The sequence below is a fragment of the Sapajus apella genome, unplaced genomic scaffold (genome assembly GCF_009761245.1).
Source record: "Sapajus apella isolate SASKATOON/1434 unplaced genomic scaffold, GSC_monkey_1.0 scaffold25, whole genome shotgun sequence".
Lineage (NCBI taxonomy): Eukaryota > Metazoa > Chordata > Mammalia > Primates > Cebidae > Sapajus > Sapajus apella.
Window position 1 is genome coordinate 26,599,194 of NW_022436965.1, and position 15,794 is coordinate 26,614,987.

At 49.0% G+C, this 15,794-nt stretch overlaps 1 protein-coding gene across 2 annotated transcripts in view; it reads left to right on the forward strand.

Annotated features, from left to right (window-relative positions):
* Positions 1-14,923, forward strand: part of OLFML2B (olfactomedin like 2B) — a 41,691-nt gene extending 26,768 nt beyond the window's left edge. For both annotated transcript variants that reach the window (XM_032291578.1, XM_032291579.1), the window contains exons 7-8: positions 13,120-13,296; positions 13,831-14,923. In XM_032291578.1, the coding sequence (XP_032147469.1) occupies positions 13,120-13,296; positions 13,831-14,432 (779 nt within the window). In that variant the 3' untranslated portion in view covers positions 14,433-14,923. The remainder of the gene's footprint in view (positions 1-13,119; positions 13,297-13,830) is intronic.
* The last annotated feature ends 871 nt before the right edge of the window (positions 14,924-15,794 follow it).

Here is a 15,794-nt window from a genome sequence, read left to right on the forward strand (position 1 = left end):
TTAGTTTTAACACCTAGAGTTTATGTGTTATGAACATGTGCCAGTGGCAAGAATGGGACTCTTTTTTCTAAAATATATATGTAAATTAATGAAGCCAAGATTTGCTTTCATGAGGCAGTTTTATAAATATTTGTTGAGTGCTTTCTGTACACTAGCCTTTATGATGGGTGTTGGGGTATCCAGTGATGAATTAGTGAATTTTTCTGCCATAATTTTGCCAAGCCACAAAAGAACAGAGGGTTTTTGCTGTGGGGGAAGTCCCAGATTTGTAGCAGAGTGAGGGCAGGGAAATACCCAGTGCAATGGGCCCCAGCGCCAAATCATGAGCCCCACCCATGGAGAGCACAGAAGCATCATGGCGCCGTGTGACAAGTGCTGTAGCAGAGACATGGAGAAACAGGGAAAGGAAAGAAGGAATATTAGCTTGGCCTGGCTGCCAGGAAGGCTGGGGAAACTTTTCTATGGAAGTGTCATTTGAGCTGGGATTTGAAGGATGAATAGGAGTTTTCTAAGCAGAGAAGGGAAGCCTCCTGACTGTTAGGTCTAAAAAAACGAGGTATGTTCCAGAAGCATGGAGAATGCCGCATTATTCTTTGCCTGGGAGCTCCATGGCCCAAGAGAACTCAGAGCAGTGAAACAGGAAAGTAGGGAAGGAAGGGAACTGAAACAGGAAAAATGGGAGCTAGTTACAAATGTCCTTCCAAAAAGAACTAAACCAAGCGTTCGTTAAATCACCACTGAAAAATAACACTATTGAGTCATAATTTCATCAAATATTTGTTGAAAAATACACTTGATTTGACAGAGGATATGGTTTGCCCTGTACAGATCTTTCCCTTTTCCCATCTTGCACTCCCTTGGCAGCCTCGGTCCGAATCCCTCCTCAGCATAAGGTGCCAGCCGCTGCCAGAGGCAGGGTGGTGAAGGAGCACCTGCCGGGAGCCAGACACTCTGGTCTCCGCCATTCATAGCTGTGTGACTTTGGCCAAATCTCAGCCCTCTCTGGGTCTCAGTATATGCTATGGTTTTCTGCAGGAAGGTTATCAGGCCATGATACAGGAATGGATTCTTATTGGGTGAAAGTTTCAGAATAATGGCAGAGTGAGAGCAGGGAAATAGCCCATAAAAATGGTCCCCAGGGCAAAATCTCATGAACCCTGGCCTGGAGGAAGCTAAGCAAGAAGGCAGTTCTTGAGCTTCAGAGGCGAGGGTGGGAGCAGGAGAGAATGTTTAAGTTTCCAAAGCGGGGATCCTGCTGTATTTCTCTAGACTGCCTTGGGGTCGGAGCAGATGATACTGCGTGTGCAAGCCAGCTCTGAGCAGCCTGGCCTTTGTGCTCTTGAGAACAGGCCCTGAAGCCAGCACTCCACCTCCTCCTCTGCCGTGGGAGTGAACTTCCCCAGGCCCCCATACCTCCACCACTTCAGCTTCCTGTCACCTTCGGTGAGAGGGAATGTTCCTCCAAATATTTGAAATCCCTGTTGCCCCACCACAGTTTGCTAGAACACCAACAATGAAGATAGGCTGCAGGTAGGACGCACACACCTTGCACGCCATCAGGCAATGGTGTTTGCCGGCCTGGGAGCCTGTTCCCTTGCTAGCCAGGAGTGAGTCTTCCTCTGTCTCCATAACCTGCTAACCTGGGTCCCAGCACCCAGCCTCTCCCCAGCTGCCACCCCAGGGCTTTGCCACCAGTGGGCTTTTCTGCTGTTTTCAGGGGCTCTTAGAACTCTGTCCCCCTCCAGTAGCCTGATGAGATGCTGATGCCCAGAGAAACCCTGGGTCCCAGCATTCTACCTGGTGGTAGAAATGACATTTTCTCTTGTTCAATATTCTATTCAAGTAGAATAGCATCATCACGCTGAGGGTGTAAGGTTTGCTTCAAGACTAGCCTGTGGCATTTTTCAGAGGAGCTGGGGTTCTCACCTCTTATGTTGACAGCAGAAAAAATAGACATGGACACAGATGTAGTGTGTTCTTCAAATGCCAAGGGGCGAGAGGAGGGGTGGCCCAGAGAAGAAGAAAGCTTTGGCTGTCTAGGTGATGTGGAACTTCCATAAGTTTGTTTCTGGAAATTATTTTTAATAGTCTGTCACTGCCAAGGCCGGAGGCAGGGGCTCATGCCTGTAATCCCAGCACTTTGGGAGGCCAAGGCGGGCAGATCGCCTGAGATTGGGAGTTCGAGACCAGTCTAATCAACATGGAGAAACTCTGTCTCTACTAAAAATACAAAATTAGCCAGGCATGCTGGTGCATGCCTGTAATCCCAGCTGCTTGGGTGGCTGAAGCAGGAGAATCGTTTGAACCCAGGAAGCAGAGGTTGCAGTGAGCCGAGATAGCATCGTTGCACTCCAGCCTCGGCAACAAGAGCGAAACTCCATCTCAAAGATGGAATTTTCATACCCTAACATTCTCTGCAGCCCCCGAATTGCCTGTGCCTGGCCAAGGAAGACTGTGATGGGCTGATATCTCCCTGCCATCAGTTAAATAAAAAGCCTTTGGCTGAAATAGACATGGGCCACTGATTTGCTACCTGGGAAAGCTTGTTTGCTGTTTGATGAATCCGGCAATTTTGATTTTTGAGCTATTTAAGATGTGGTTGTAAACAGGGCTACTTTTAAAAGAAAGATTTTATCCCATGGTTTCCAATCCTGATTTTGTGATGTCCTAAAATGTCTACTGTTATCCTCAGGAGAGTTATAACATTTTCAAAAAAAATCCAAAACAAGTAAATTAGAATGTATTTTTGGCTGTGCAAACAAAGTATTTGGCCATAATGTAGCTGTAGGACAGAGGGAGGAAAAACGTTGTCAGTTATTGGAGCCGGGGCTTGGGTAGGATTGGTACCATCTGAGAAGGCACTCCTGCTCCAGGCAGCCCTGGCTTTGGGAATAGCCCCGGCTACTGCAGAGAAATAAAACTGCCGCGTAACCAAGGCTCTGCAGATTCCCAGACTTCAGCAACTACAATTCCTGATGCATTTTGTAGAAGGGGTTGGTTTGGAGTTGCAGACAAAGAGGATAGTCAGTTTATGACAATACCAGAGAGAGCCTGGCTTCTATTTGAAACTAGGAAATATCATGAACTATGAAGAATGTCTCCATCTCCCCCACAAAGCAGATGACTGTAACCACCCCCAGGGCTTGGCCAGCTGTGCTGACCATGGGGCGTGATGGCCAGTCCTGCCTGCCTCGTGTCAGGGAGGCTGGTCTGGGGAGCCAAAGGAAGGCGATGCTGACGTGGGCTGGGGCAGCTTCCAGAGCCTCTGCAGAGCCCAAACAGCTCCTCCGGCCCCAGCTCCTTGGCCCCAGCTCCACTGGTCTCAGTCTCTTTGTTGGTGCTCCTAACCCAGCTCCCTCAGACCACTGGGAATCCCATCATCGTATAACACAGGGGCCTCTGGTCCTAGAAGTAAGAATATAAAATGGATAAAATATATCCTTGCAGGTGGTAAAGGACTGAAGTCTAAGCCTCTTGATGAGGATAAAGAGTCGACTAGTATTAATAATTCATCCAGCACTACAGCATGCTTGACTGCAAAGATCCAAAGTGAGCAAGAAGTGGTCACTTTCCCAAAGGTGCAGGGAGGCAGCAGTGATTGAAGTGGCTGAGCACGTGGGAAGTGTGGCCAGCAACAGATGCATGTGGTCCAGGGGCGTCGCATTGCTTCTGCCATGGGGCTCCTCTCCGAGGGTGTTTCCCAGCTCACCAGGCTCAGAGGGCAAAGAAGAACTCTCCAGGCAGAGCCAAGAGCATGAGCCAGGTGGGCAGGGAATGGAAGGCAGCCCAGGTGCGCCGGCACAGTTGGGGATGCATGAGGGAAATGATGGAATTCCAGGTAGGGAGCTGGGGCCTGATGAGGAAGGGAATGAGAAGTCGGGACTTGATGCTAAAAGAGAGAGGGCTCTAACATGGAAACAATGTTCAGATTCGGTCCAGTAATAAGTGCTGAGCACTCAGGACATGTGAGTGCTGTGGGAGCCAGGGATGCAAAGACAGAAACGGTAGGGGCCCTGCCCTGGAGCTGCGCAGCTTGTATGTGAGACTGGCACAGACACTGACTTCAGTGCAGGGTGGTGAGCACTGGAGGGCACAGGCCGCAATGGTCACAGAGGGAGACTGAGGCAGCCCAGGACCCTCTTCGGGAAAGAGATGCTGGCCTAGCTGTCTTGTAGCATGAGGGGAAATTAGGGAAAGGAGGAAAGTGGCATGGCAGTGAGAAGAAGCAGAGCAAACAAGGGCACCAGGGCCAATGCAAAATGACAACGTGGGGCCCTGCTCAAAAGGCAGGGGAAAGTGCCATGCCAGCAGTAAATATAAAGCTCTTCTTCTTCCATTCATGGTGTGTATGTGCCTCTCTCTCTGTCTCTCTGCTTATGGTGTTCTTTATTTGCTTTTCCATGCTTTTGTAAGTAAAGAAATCCAGACATGCCCCCATCTTATTGCGCTTTGCGTTGTACTTCGGAGATGAGAGTGTATTTTTCACAGACTGAAGGTTTGTGGGAACCCTGTGTCAAGCAAGTCCACCAGCACCATTTTCCAACCCCATGTGCTCACTTTGTGTCTCTGTGTCACATTCTGGTAATTCTTGCAATATCCCAAACTTCTTCTTTGTATGTTATGATGATCTGTGATCAGTGATCTTTGATAATACTGTTGTCATTGTTTTGGGGTGTCACCAACCACAGTTATATACGGCAGTGAACTTAATCTGTAAATGTGTGTGTTCTGATTGCTCCCCCAACTGGCGGTTCCCATGTCTGTCTCCCGCTCCTTGGACCTCCCTATTCTGTGACACATAATATTGAAATTAGGCCAGTGAATAACCCTGCAATAGCCTCTAGGTGTTTAGGTGAATGGAAGAATCCCACACTTCGCACTTTAAATCAAAAGCTAGAAATGACAGAGCTGAGTGGTGATGGCATGTCAAAAGCCAAAATAGGCCAAAAGCAAGGCCTCTTTTGTGCAGAACAGTTAACCAAGTTGTGAATGCAAAGGAAAAGTTCTTGAAGGAAATTAAAAGTGCTACTCCAGTAAACACATGAATGATAAGCAAATAAAACAGCCTTATTGCTGATATGAACGTTTTAGTGATCTGGATAGAAAGTCAGTCCAACCACGACATTCCCTTAAGAGAAAGCCTAATCCAGAGCAAGGCCCTACCTCTCTTAAATTCTGTGATGGCTGAGAGAGGTGAGGAAGCTGCAGAAAAAAGTTTGAAGCTAACAGAGGCTGGTTCATGAGGTTTAGGAAAAGAAGTCATCTCCGTAATGTAAAAATGCAAGGTGAAGCAGCAAGTGCTAATGTAGAAGCTGTAGCAAGTTATCTAGAAGATCTGGTGAAGATCATTGATGAAGGTGGCTACACTAAACAGCAGATTTTCAGTGTAGGCAAAACAGCCATTTATTGGAAGAAGATACACCATCTAGGACTTTCATAGTTAAAAAAGAGAGGTCAATGCCTGGCTTCAAAGCTTCAAAAGACAAGCTGAGCTCTTCTGTTAGGGGCTAATGTAGCTGGTGACTTTAAATCAAAGCCAGTGCTCATTTACCATTCTAAAAATCTTAGGGCCCTTAAGAATTATGCTAAATCTACTCTCCCTGTGCTCTATAAATGAAACAACGAAGCTTGGATGATAGCACATCTTTTTACAGCGAAGTTTACTGAATAATTTAAGCCCTTTGTTGAGACCTACTGCTCAGAAAAAGAGATTACTATTTTATTTATTTTATTTTTTTGAGACTGAGTCCTGCTCTGTTGCCCAGGCTAGAGTGCAGTGGTGTAATCTCAGCTCACTGCAACCTTTGCCTCTTGGGTTCAAGTGATTCTCCTGCCTCAGCCTCCTGAGTAGCTGGGATTACAGGCGCATGCCACCACGCCCAGCTAATTTTTTGTAGAGACAGAGTTTCACCATGTTGGCCAGGCTGGTCTCAAACTCCCGACCTCAAGTGATCCACCCACCTCAGCCTCCCAAAGTGCTGGGATGACAGGCGTGAGCCACTGCACCCAGCCAAAAGATTATTTTTAAAACATGACTGCTCTTTGCCAGTGCACCTAGTAACCCAAAAGCTCTCATAGAGATGTGCAAGGAAATGAATGCTATCATGCCTGCCAACACAGCCTGCATTCTGAAGCCCATGGATTAAGGAATCCTTTTGACTTTCAACTCTTACTATTTAAGAGTTGAAGCTCTTACACTTTGTAAGGCTATAGGTGCCATAGATAATGATTCCTCTGATGGATCTGGGCAAAGTGAATGGAAAATCTTTGTAAAGGATTTATCATTAAAAACATTCATGATTCATGGGAGGAGGTCAAAATATCAACTTTAACAGGAGTTTGGAATAAGTTGATTCTAACTCTCATGGATGAACTTGAGGGATTCAGTGTGGGAAGTCACTGCAGATGTGGTGGAAATAGCAAGAGAACTACAGTTAGAAGTAGAGCCTGAAGATGGGACTGAATTGCTGCAATCCTATGATCAAACTTGAATGGATGAAGAGTTACTTCTTTATTTTTGTTTTTGTTTTGTTTTGTTTTTTCTGAGACAGAATCTTACTCTGTCATCAGACTGGAGTGCAGTGGTGCGACCTCCACTCACTGCAACTTCCTCCTCCCGGGTTCAAGTGATTCTTCTTCCTCAGCTTCCCGAGTAGCTGGGATTACAGGCACATGCCACCACACCCAGCTAATTTTTGTATTTTCAGTAGAGATGGGGTCTCACCATGTCGGCCAGGATTGTCTCGATCTCTTGACCTCATGATCTACCCGCCTCAGCCTCCCAAAGTGCTGGGATTACAGGCATGAACAACCATACCCAGCTGGGCAGTTACTTTTTATGGATGAATAAAGAAAGTGGTTTCTTGAGATGGAAACTACTCCTGGTGAAGACACCATGATCGTTGTTGAAATGACAACAAAGGATTTGCAATATTACACAAACTTAGTTGATAAAGCAGTGGCAGGGTTTGAGAGGTTTGAGTCCAAATCTGAAAGAAGTTCGACTTTGGGTAAAATGCTATCAAACAGCATCACACACTGCAGAGAAATCTTTCATGAACGGAAGAGTCAACTGATGCAGCAAACTTTATTGTTGTCTTATTTTAGAAAATTGCCATAGGCCCCTAGCCTTGAGCATCCACCTGTCTGGTCAGTCAGCAGCCACCAACATCAAGGCAGACCCTCCACCAGCAAAAAGATGACGACCCACTGAAGGCTTAGATAATCATTAGTATTTTTTAGCAATAAAGTATTTTTTTTTTTTTTTTGAGACGGAGTTTCGCTCTTGTTACCCAGGCTGGAGTGCAATGGCATAATCTCGGCTCACCGCAACCTCCGCCTCCTGGGTTCAGGCAATTCTCCTGCCTCAGCCTCCTGAGTAGCTGGGATTACAGGCACGCACCGCCATGCCCAGCTAATTTTTTGTATTTTTAGTAGAGACGGGGTTTCACCATGTTGACCAGGATGGTCTCGATCTCTTGACCTCGTGATCCACCCGCCTCGGCCTCCCAAAGTGCTGGGATTACAGGCTTGAGCCACCGCGCCCGGCTACAATAAAGTATTTTTAAGTTAAGGCATGTACATTTTTTAGACATCATGCTATTGCACCCTTAATAGACTGTAGTATTATGTAAACATAACTTTTATACTCACTGGGAAGCCAAAAAAGACGCACGACTCACTTTATTGTGATATTTGCTTTATTACGGTGGTCTGGAACCAAATCTGCAATATCTTTGAGGTATGCCTGTCTTAAAGATATAAATTACTAGCATGAATTATACCATTCATCTTTATATTGCGCAATGTCAGTTTTAAATGCAAATATAAGAACTTTCAACTTTTATGCAGAATCCACCAAAATGACTCATTTCGTATTTTGTAGCTCCTACATACATATGTATTTTGTTCTTACCAGAATAGTGGAAACACTGCGACTCATCTGTTTTTGTTTTCCTTGACATGCGAACGTTTTAACAACACTCCCTACCTTCAGCTTACTGAGTGAGGAAGGACTGAAAAGAAAAGGAATTATAAGTTGCCCTATTCTTCCCTCTTCTGTATCGTTTTTAGCATAGGTTATTGTCTAATACAGGGAAGTAACACAAGAAAGAATATGATAGGGTTCCTTGACTATTTGTGTTCTTAGTATGCCACTGCTTTCCTTCTGCTTTCGGAGCATGATCTGGTTCAAATGGAAAATGTGGCCTTTGTGGTAATGGACCTACCTTGTGCTCACTTTGAGTCTCACTGAACTCAGGTGCACAGTGGGTCTACCTGCAATCCCGTGCTCATTGGGCATAGCAAACCCTATATGCAAGCGGGGGACAAGGAAGGTGGCCACACACATCTTGCATTCTCTTCTGCTCACCCACACAGGCTGCATTGTTAAACTTCACATAAATACAAGTTCAAGGGTGAAAATATTAAGATGTTCAAGATGGTAACAGCAGATCATTAAATGAAGGGCAGCCCTTCTGAGCAAGGGTCCTGTGTGATTACACAGGTCATATGCCCATAAAGCAGCCCTGGGCATGGCACCCATGGTGAATACAAGCAGCTAGGTATGGGCTAGAGATCTCAAGCTGGCAGCCTGAGGGCCAAATTTGTCCCACAATGTGTTTTTATGTTCTTGGATCTGAATGCCTTCGGGTCAGCTCTTCCAGTTCACCAGTGTCTTCTGCCGCCTTTTGTCTCACAATCAGCCTGAATCATCATTTCAGTTCCTGCCTGGCCCCTGTAGGCATCTGAGTTTGAGCCCTCTGAATGAAGGCAGATGATAAGTAGTAAGAAGGGGAGGGGCTGTGTGCTAGGATGGGATTCTGAGCTGCATGTGGCGGCTGGAGATGGTGAGTCATTAAAGATTTAAGAAAATGTGACTCTTGGAAAAGCAGCAAAGGGAATACTGGGCAGGTTAAGTTAGAAGTGGGCAGAGATGAGCCAGAGAGATCAACTGGCACAATTGGGGTGATCCAGGCAAGAGGTGGTGAGGTCTGAGCTACATCACAGAGGTGGAGGATGAGGGTCAAGGTGTTTACTCAGTGCTGATGGGGGTGTGGGTGGAGGGAAGGGGGATGTCAGGGATGACCTAGGTTTCTGGCTCGGTTGGTGGATGGTGTGTCGTGGCTTTTTCGGGACAGTAAATACAGGAGGAGCAGCCTGTGAACTGAAGCAAATGATTTGCATTTTCAATCCTTTAAGTTTGAGGAGCCAGGAGGACACCCAGAAGGAAAGCGCCTCATAGGTAGTTGGATGGATTCAGGATGCTCAGAATCAGAACCTGGGCTGAGTTGTCAGCAGGAGCTGAGTCTGCAGGAGCAATGAGGAGAGAGGAGGCTGAAGGTGGAACTCCAGAGAGTGACATTTGAAAGCGGGCAGAAGAGGAAGCACTAGTCAAAGAGCTGGAGAAGGCCTGACCAGGCAAGCAGGCAGAACCAGGAGAGAGTGGTGGTGGAAGCCAAGGGAGGGAGGAGACACCTTCTCAGGTAGGTGGGTGGGTGCCGGTGGGGGGTGGCTACCTCAGTTTCTGAGCAAAAGAGAGGCTTGACTAGACCAAGAGGACTGGAGAGCAACCCAAGGGGCAGTGCAGGAGCATTTTTGGCAGCAGAGGGGTTGAGGGGCTGAGGGGCATGTGGGCATTGCCAATGAGGGTGACCAAGGGAGCAGATGTCCTGAGGACCCTGCTGGGGAGGCTCGCCAAGTGAGCACCAGAGCTGAGAGCTGGGGAGGGCCAGGAAAGCTCTTGCTTGCTGTTTTATTTCTTTTAGAATGCTGAGATTCGAGGAGGTTTATATGCTGAGGGGAAGGGCCCCTTCTTTTCAGACCCTGGCAACCTTTGAAACAGGGCCAGCTGCCTCCCAGGACTATTAGTTAAATGACGGAATATGTGGAAACCGCATAGTAAATGTCAGCATCATCGGCATCCTTGGCAGCCCTGCTCTGGGGAAACCTAAGATGAGATGCAGACTGCACTCTCCTCTCTGCAGTGCCTTTGAACTTTCTCCCATCTTTCTGTCATCCCCCTTGAAGAGGAATCAACATGCGGTGCCTTCTCTCCAAGGCTGATGGTTTGCTGCCAAGTGTGGGAGCATCCGAGCTGCCCCAGATTCTCAGAGCACAGTGATGTGTCTGGGTCTCATGGTTTACTGCCCTCTTCCCTCGATTCTGTCTTCAAATGCTCTGAAATCATCTGCATCTGTCCTGCCATTCCTGCCTAGGCTTGTCCGCCCTGCAGGGCAGCAGTGTTTGCTCCCTCTGAGGGTGTGTGAAAATACAGCCTGAGGGCCTAGTACCAGGACTATGAAGCTGCAAGTGGAGACTCCCCTCTTCCTACAGAAATAAGGATGCCCTAAGCCAAGAAGCTGACTCCATCTGTATCCATTTCTTAAGCCTCCAAATTGCCACAAGCTTACTGGCTAAAAACAAAAATTTACTCTCTTAACAGTTCTGGAGGCCAGAAATTCAAAACAAGTCTTGCAGGGCTAAAATCAAGGTGTCAGAAGGGCTGATTCTTTCCAGAGGCTCAAGGGGAGAATCCGTTTCTTGCCTTTTCCAGCCTCTCGTGGCTGCCAGCATTCTTTGGCTTATGGCCACATCGCTTTATTCTTTGCTTTTTTCATCACATTGCTTCCTCCTCTCCTATAGTCAAATTTCCCTTTGCCTCTGTGTTATGAGGATATTTGTGACCGCATTTATTAAATAGGACCACCCAGATAGTCCAGTAGAGTCTCCCCATCTCAGGATTTTTTTTTATGTAATCACATTTGCAAAGTCCCCTTCGTTTCCTTTTGTCCCATTCGCAGGCTCCAGGGATTCGGACCTGGATCTCTGTAGGGGCCATTACTCAGTCTGCCACATCATCATCAGAGGGGACTCTCCGCGCACTCTGGTGAAGCAGGCAGGACGTGCATTACCCTCATTTTACTGCTGAAGAGATTAAAACTTTTTGATATGATAGTGGCCACACAGACTTTGGAGTTGGTGGCCAGGCCAATACCAGAGCCAGGCCTCTGGCCCTAGCCTGGGGCACATCTATAGCCCTGCATTAGAGCCCTGCCACTGCAGAGCCTCGGGGTGAGGCGGGACCCTGCAAGGATTTTCGGGGCTGCTGGAGCCCCACAGATGAGTCCTGACTTTCAAGAGTCCATCTACAATTTCTGTGTTTGGTCAGAGAGGTGGTGTGGCCATGGCAACCCCTGGACAGAAAACACCTCACCTCATGGCCATCTGTGGGGTTTGGGGGCATAAGCCAGGGGTGCCTCTGGACAGGGAATTGCTGTCCTTTCTGGGTTTTGCCAGGGCAGAGGACTGCCCGGTGGTGGCATGCTAGGGGCTCACCTCAGTGCCGAAGGAGTGTAGCATCTTAACTGGCAGCCAGGGCCCTGCTTAGCTCCAGGGAATGAGAGCTTTTCCATCAGATCTCTGTTGCCAGGGCTCAGTCAGAGTCCTGTATTTTATTGTCTTGAACAGATGAGCTCAGCTCTTGGGGAATGAGGCATTGGCAGGGAGGTTCTTTTGTTTGTCTTATGGAGACCGAATCTCTCCCCTTTCCATCAGACCAGGACCTAAGAAACCCCACACTGAGCTGCCTAAGCCCTGCCAAATGCACCCAGCTATGGGGCCTGCCTGCAAAACAATGTTCATCCCACTTGAGCCCCCGCCTGCCCCAGACCCAGGGCCAAGGGCCCAGCTGCCTGCCCCTGTCCTGTCAGCTGCAGGGCTTGGACACCATCCTCTCACCCCCTGGAGGGGAGCAGAATAGACAGAACGGGTTGGAACAGTTTGGAAATGAGGGTGGCCTAGAATTTAGAGAACTCTGGAATCCAAACTGTAGGACCTTTGTTACTTTTGTCCCAGGTGAGTGTCAAGGAGCGATTATTCTTATAACCCACCTGTGCCGTCAGCCTTGGCGGCAGGTAGAGCAGGGTTCTGCTGGCCCCAGCTGCCAGCAGGGCTCAGGAAGCTGTGAGGGCAGGATTCACGCAGCTCTCTCACTGCCCCTCCCGCTGCTGTCTTCCTACCTCTTCCATAATCCACAAGCGCGAGGGACAGAAGGAGCACACTCCTGTAGTAGTCATGGGTGACTTCACTATCACTCAAGGCTATGTTCAATAATAATAACACAGACAAGCATTGCAGGCTTTCAACTTGACCTAGAACCCAGTATAGTTCCACTGGCTTTTTAGGGCCTCTCCTGAGCACCAGGTCATCCCAGAGCCACTCAGAAGGATATTGCTGAGTCCCATCCCATTGCGGCTGACTCAATCTCTGAAGGAGGCGTCCACAGCCAGAGTCAGCTCCTTATTCAAGATCTTGATATCTTGCCCCCCAGTTCCCCAGCAGGGGGGCCTGGCATCCTGCTCTCAGTAGTGACAGGGGCATGGGCTTGGGGATAGCCTTCTCAGACAGCAGGTGGGCCTCAGGGACATGAATAGCCATTGCTCAGTTAGGGTTGGTCCCACAGCCTGGGGCAGCTCAGCAGCTGGCAGAGCTCAGAGTTCCTGGTTATGCCCAGCAGAGTCCTCTCCTCTGGCCACACTTCTCATGCTGTGTGTTCACGCAGGGATCAGACATCTGGGTGCCTGCAGCATGCCAGACACTGTGTTCTGAGCACCGAGAATGCAGTGAGGAAAAGCCACATTCCCTCATCCCTCGGTGCCTACACTCCAGTTGGGGGCAGGCATGGAGGGAGGAGAAAGAAGCACAAGCATTGTGGAGATGCAGGAAGACATGCTGTGTAAGAGAGCAGCATTCATGGTACCCTGAGAACTGAATGGTATAGAAGAGAATAGTTCTCCAGAGGAGGGTATGGTGTCATACAAGGAATCTGGATCTTAGGTCTTTGAGGGATAGGATTGAGAAGTCAGAACAACAGGAGCAAAGCATGGTGGCGTAAAAGTGGCGAAAGATGGGCATGGTGGAGCCTCAGGTGTAGGGTCGAGTGTGGGGTGGATCAGGGGAGTAGCAGGAGATGGTGCGTGAAAAATGTGTGAGGTCAGGTTATACACGGCTGTTAAAGCCTGCCAAGGAGTCCAGACTCCAGATGAAGAGGCAGCAAACGTTTAGGGGGTGAGACATCACTAGATCAGCCCAACACCTCAACCACCTCTTCTCCACCAGGAAGGTGCAAGGACACTCTCTCCACAATCACGGGGCCGACCACCCAGAACACATATGGGCGGAATGAAGGGGCCTGGATGAAGGACCCCCTGGCCAAGGATGAGCGGATTTATGTAACCAACTATTACTACGGCAATACCCTGGTAGAATTCCGGAACCTGGAGAACTTCAAACAAGGTGCGTGATATGGATCCAACCCAGGTGGCTCCTTCCCTTCCCCATGTCCTCTGTTTTTATCACAGCTGACCCTCTTTGGTGGTAATGGCAGATGAGAAGGGTGGCACCTTCTTCTGATGGCTAGTGGTTCCCCTTGGAAAGCGGTCCCCCTTCTCCACTCCCTCACATTCTCTGCCTCTCAGTGCTGCCCCTCCTCCCCAGCTCCTGGGACACGGGACAACCTCCAGTCCAGAAGAGGGTGGTGAAGCATCCTCCCTTTTCCATAACCCTTGACAATGTATGAACCACATTCATGTATATTAGCTCCCTGGACCCTTGAAACAGGCAGGTGGGAGTTGTCACTTCCCTATGACAGATGAGGACGCTGAGGTGTGGACAGGTTAAATGATGTGCAACAGAACACTAGAAAGAGGCAGAGCCAAGACGCAAACCCGGGTTTCCAGACCCCTCGTTGATCATCACTCACCTAACCACACGGGCCGCCCACCCTCTGCCACGCCACCCCGAAGCCTCTTGTTTTCTCCCCACCCGCAGGTCGCTGGAGCAATTCCTACAAGCTCCCATACAGCTGGATCGGCACAGGCCATGTGGTGTATGATGGCGCCTTCTACTACAACCGCGCCTTCACCCGCAACATCATCAAGTATGACCTGAAGCAGCGCTACGTGGCTGCCTGGGCCATGCTGCATGACGTGGCCTATGAGGAGGCCACCCCCTGGCGATGGCAGGGCCACTCAGATGTGGACTTTGCTGTGGACGAGAATGGCCTATGGCTCATCTACCCGGCCCTGGACGACGAGGGCTTCAGCCAGGAGGTCATTGTCCTGAGCAAGCTCAATGCGGTGGACCTGAGCACGCAGAAGGAGACCACGTGGCGCACGGGGCTCCGGAGGAACTTCTACGGCAACTGCTTCGTCATCTGCGGGGTGCTATACGCCGTGGACAGCTACAACCAGCGGAATGCTAACATCTCCTATGCCTTCGACACCCACACCAACACGCAGATCGTCCCCCGGCTGCTGTTTGAGAATGAGTATTCCTACACGACCCAGATAGACTACAACCCCAAGGACCGCCTGCTCTATGCCTGGGACAATGGCCACCAGGTCACCTACCACGTCATCTTTGCCTACTGACACCCTTGTCCCTGCAAGCAGAAGCACAGAGGGGTCACTAGCACCTTGTGTGTATGTGTGTGTGCACGTGTGTGTAGGTGGGTATGTATTGTTTAAAAATATATATTATTTTGTATAATATTACAAATGTAAAATGACAATTTGGGTCTATTTTTTTATATGGATTGTAGATCAATCCATACGCATATGTGCTGGTCTCATCCCCCCCCCTCGTTTATATTTTTGTGCAAATGAACTTCTCCTTTTGACCAGTAACCACCTTCCTTCAAGCCTGCAGCTCCTCCAGCTCCTAGATCTCAGATCTCAACCGTTGAAAAGGTTTCTTTGTCTGGGTCTCACAGGAGGCAGACCACACCAGGAGCAGAGACAGAAAAGGCAAGAAAGAAGTGCTATGTGGCGGGAAAAAAGTTTTAATGTATTGGAGAAGTTTTAAAAACCCAGAAAAATGCTTTTTTTTTTTTTTTTTTAAATAAAGAAGAAATTTAAAATCAGCCCCCAGTGCACTTTCGTTCAGCACCGATTTGTCTGGCCAGGTGTTGGATCCCACTTCCGGAAGGAGACGAGGTCTGGTGTTCCTCAGACATGTTCTCTAGCTGAACTGGGCTGCATCCAAGTTCAGTTCCAAGGAGCTCCCCCTCCCCTCCTGATAGGGGCTTCCTGGTGGGGGATCTGGAATGAGCCGACCCTTGTGTTCTCTTTATTTTGTGGCATTGATCCCTTCGTTTCTCTGTCGCACCGGCTTCCTTGCTCTGTTCTGCTACTCCTCTGATCATTTCACCCAAGGTGTGGGGAACCCATTCATTCCTTAGCCCTGCTTCTTGAGGTCTGGTCTCACGCACTGTTGAAAATACAAAGCTGAGTGAGCATGACCTTGTTCCCTCACTTCCTTAAGAAGTTCTCAATCAATCCATCTCTCTCCTCCTCTCTCCTTCTCCCCATAACCCTGTCTGCCTTATCTTAAACATGCTCATTTGGCCAGGCTTTCCCTCCCACCCTCCCTTCCAGGAAAGGGGCTCCTTTCTGAAACAAGATCCCAGAGGGAAACGGCTGAGAGGCGAGGAAGAACTGCAGCCCCTCCCTCCGGGCGCAGGGCTGAGCCCTGTGCAGTGCCTGCTGTCCACAAGTGTGATTTTTCCTCCACGCTACACAAAACAGGAGACAGAACATCTGAAAAAGCCTCAACAGGCATCTCCTGAGGTTACGGAGGAGGGCAGGACCCAGGGACGCAGTGGGGGGATCAGCAAAGCTCTCCCATGCAGCTCCCCTCAGCCTCCTCCCAGCCCCTCTGTAGGTGGCCTCACTTCCTGACCCCCAGTTAGAGAGTCACGCCAGGGAGCTCCCCCTGTATAGAGAACAAGGTGC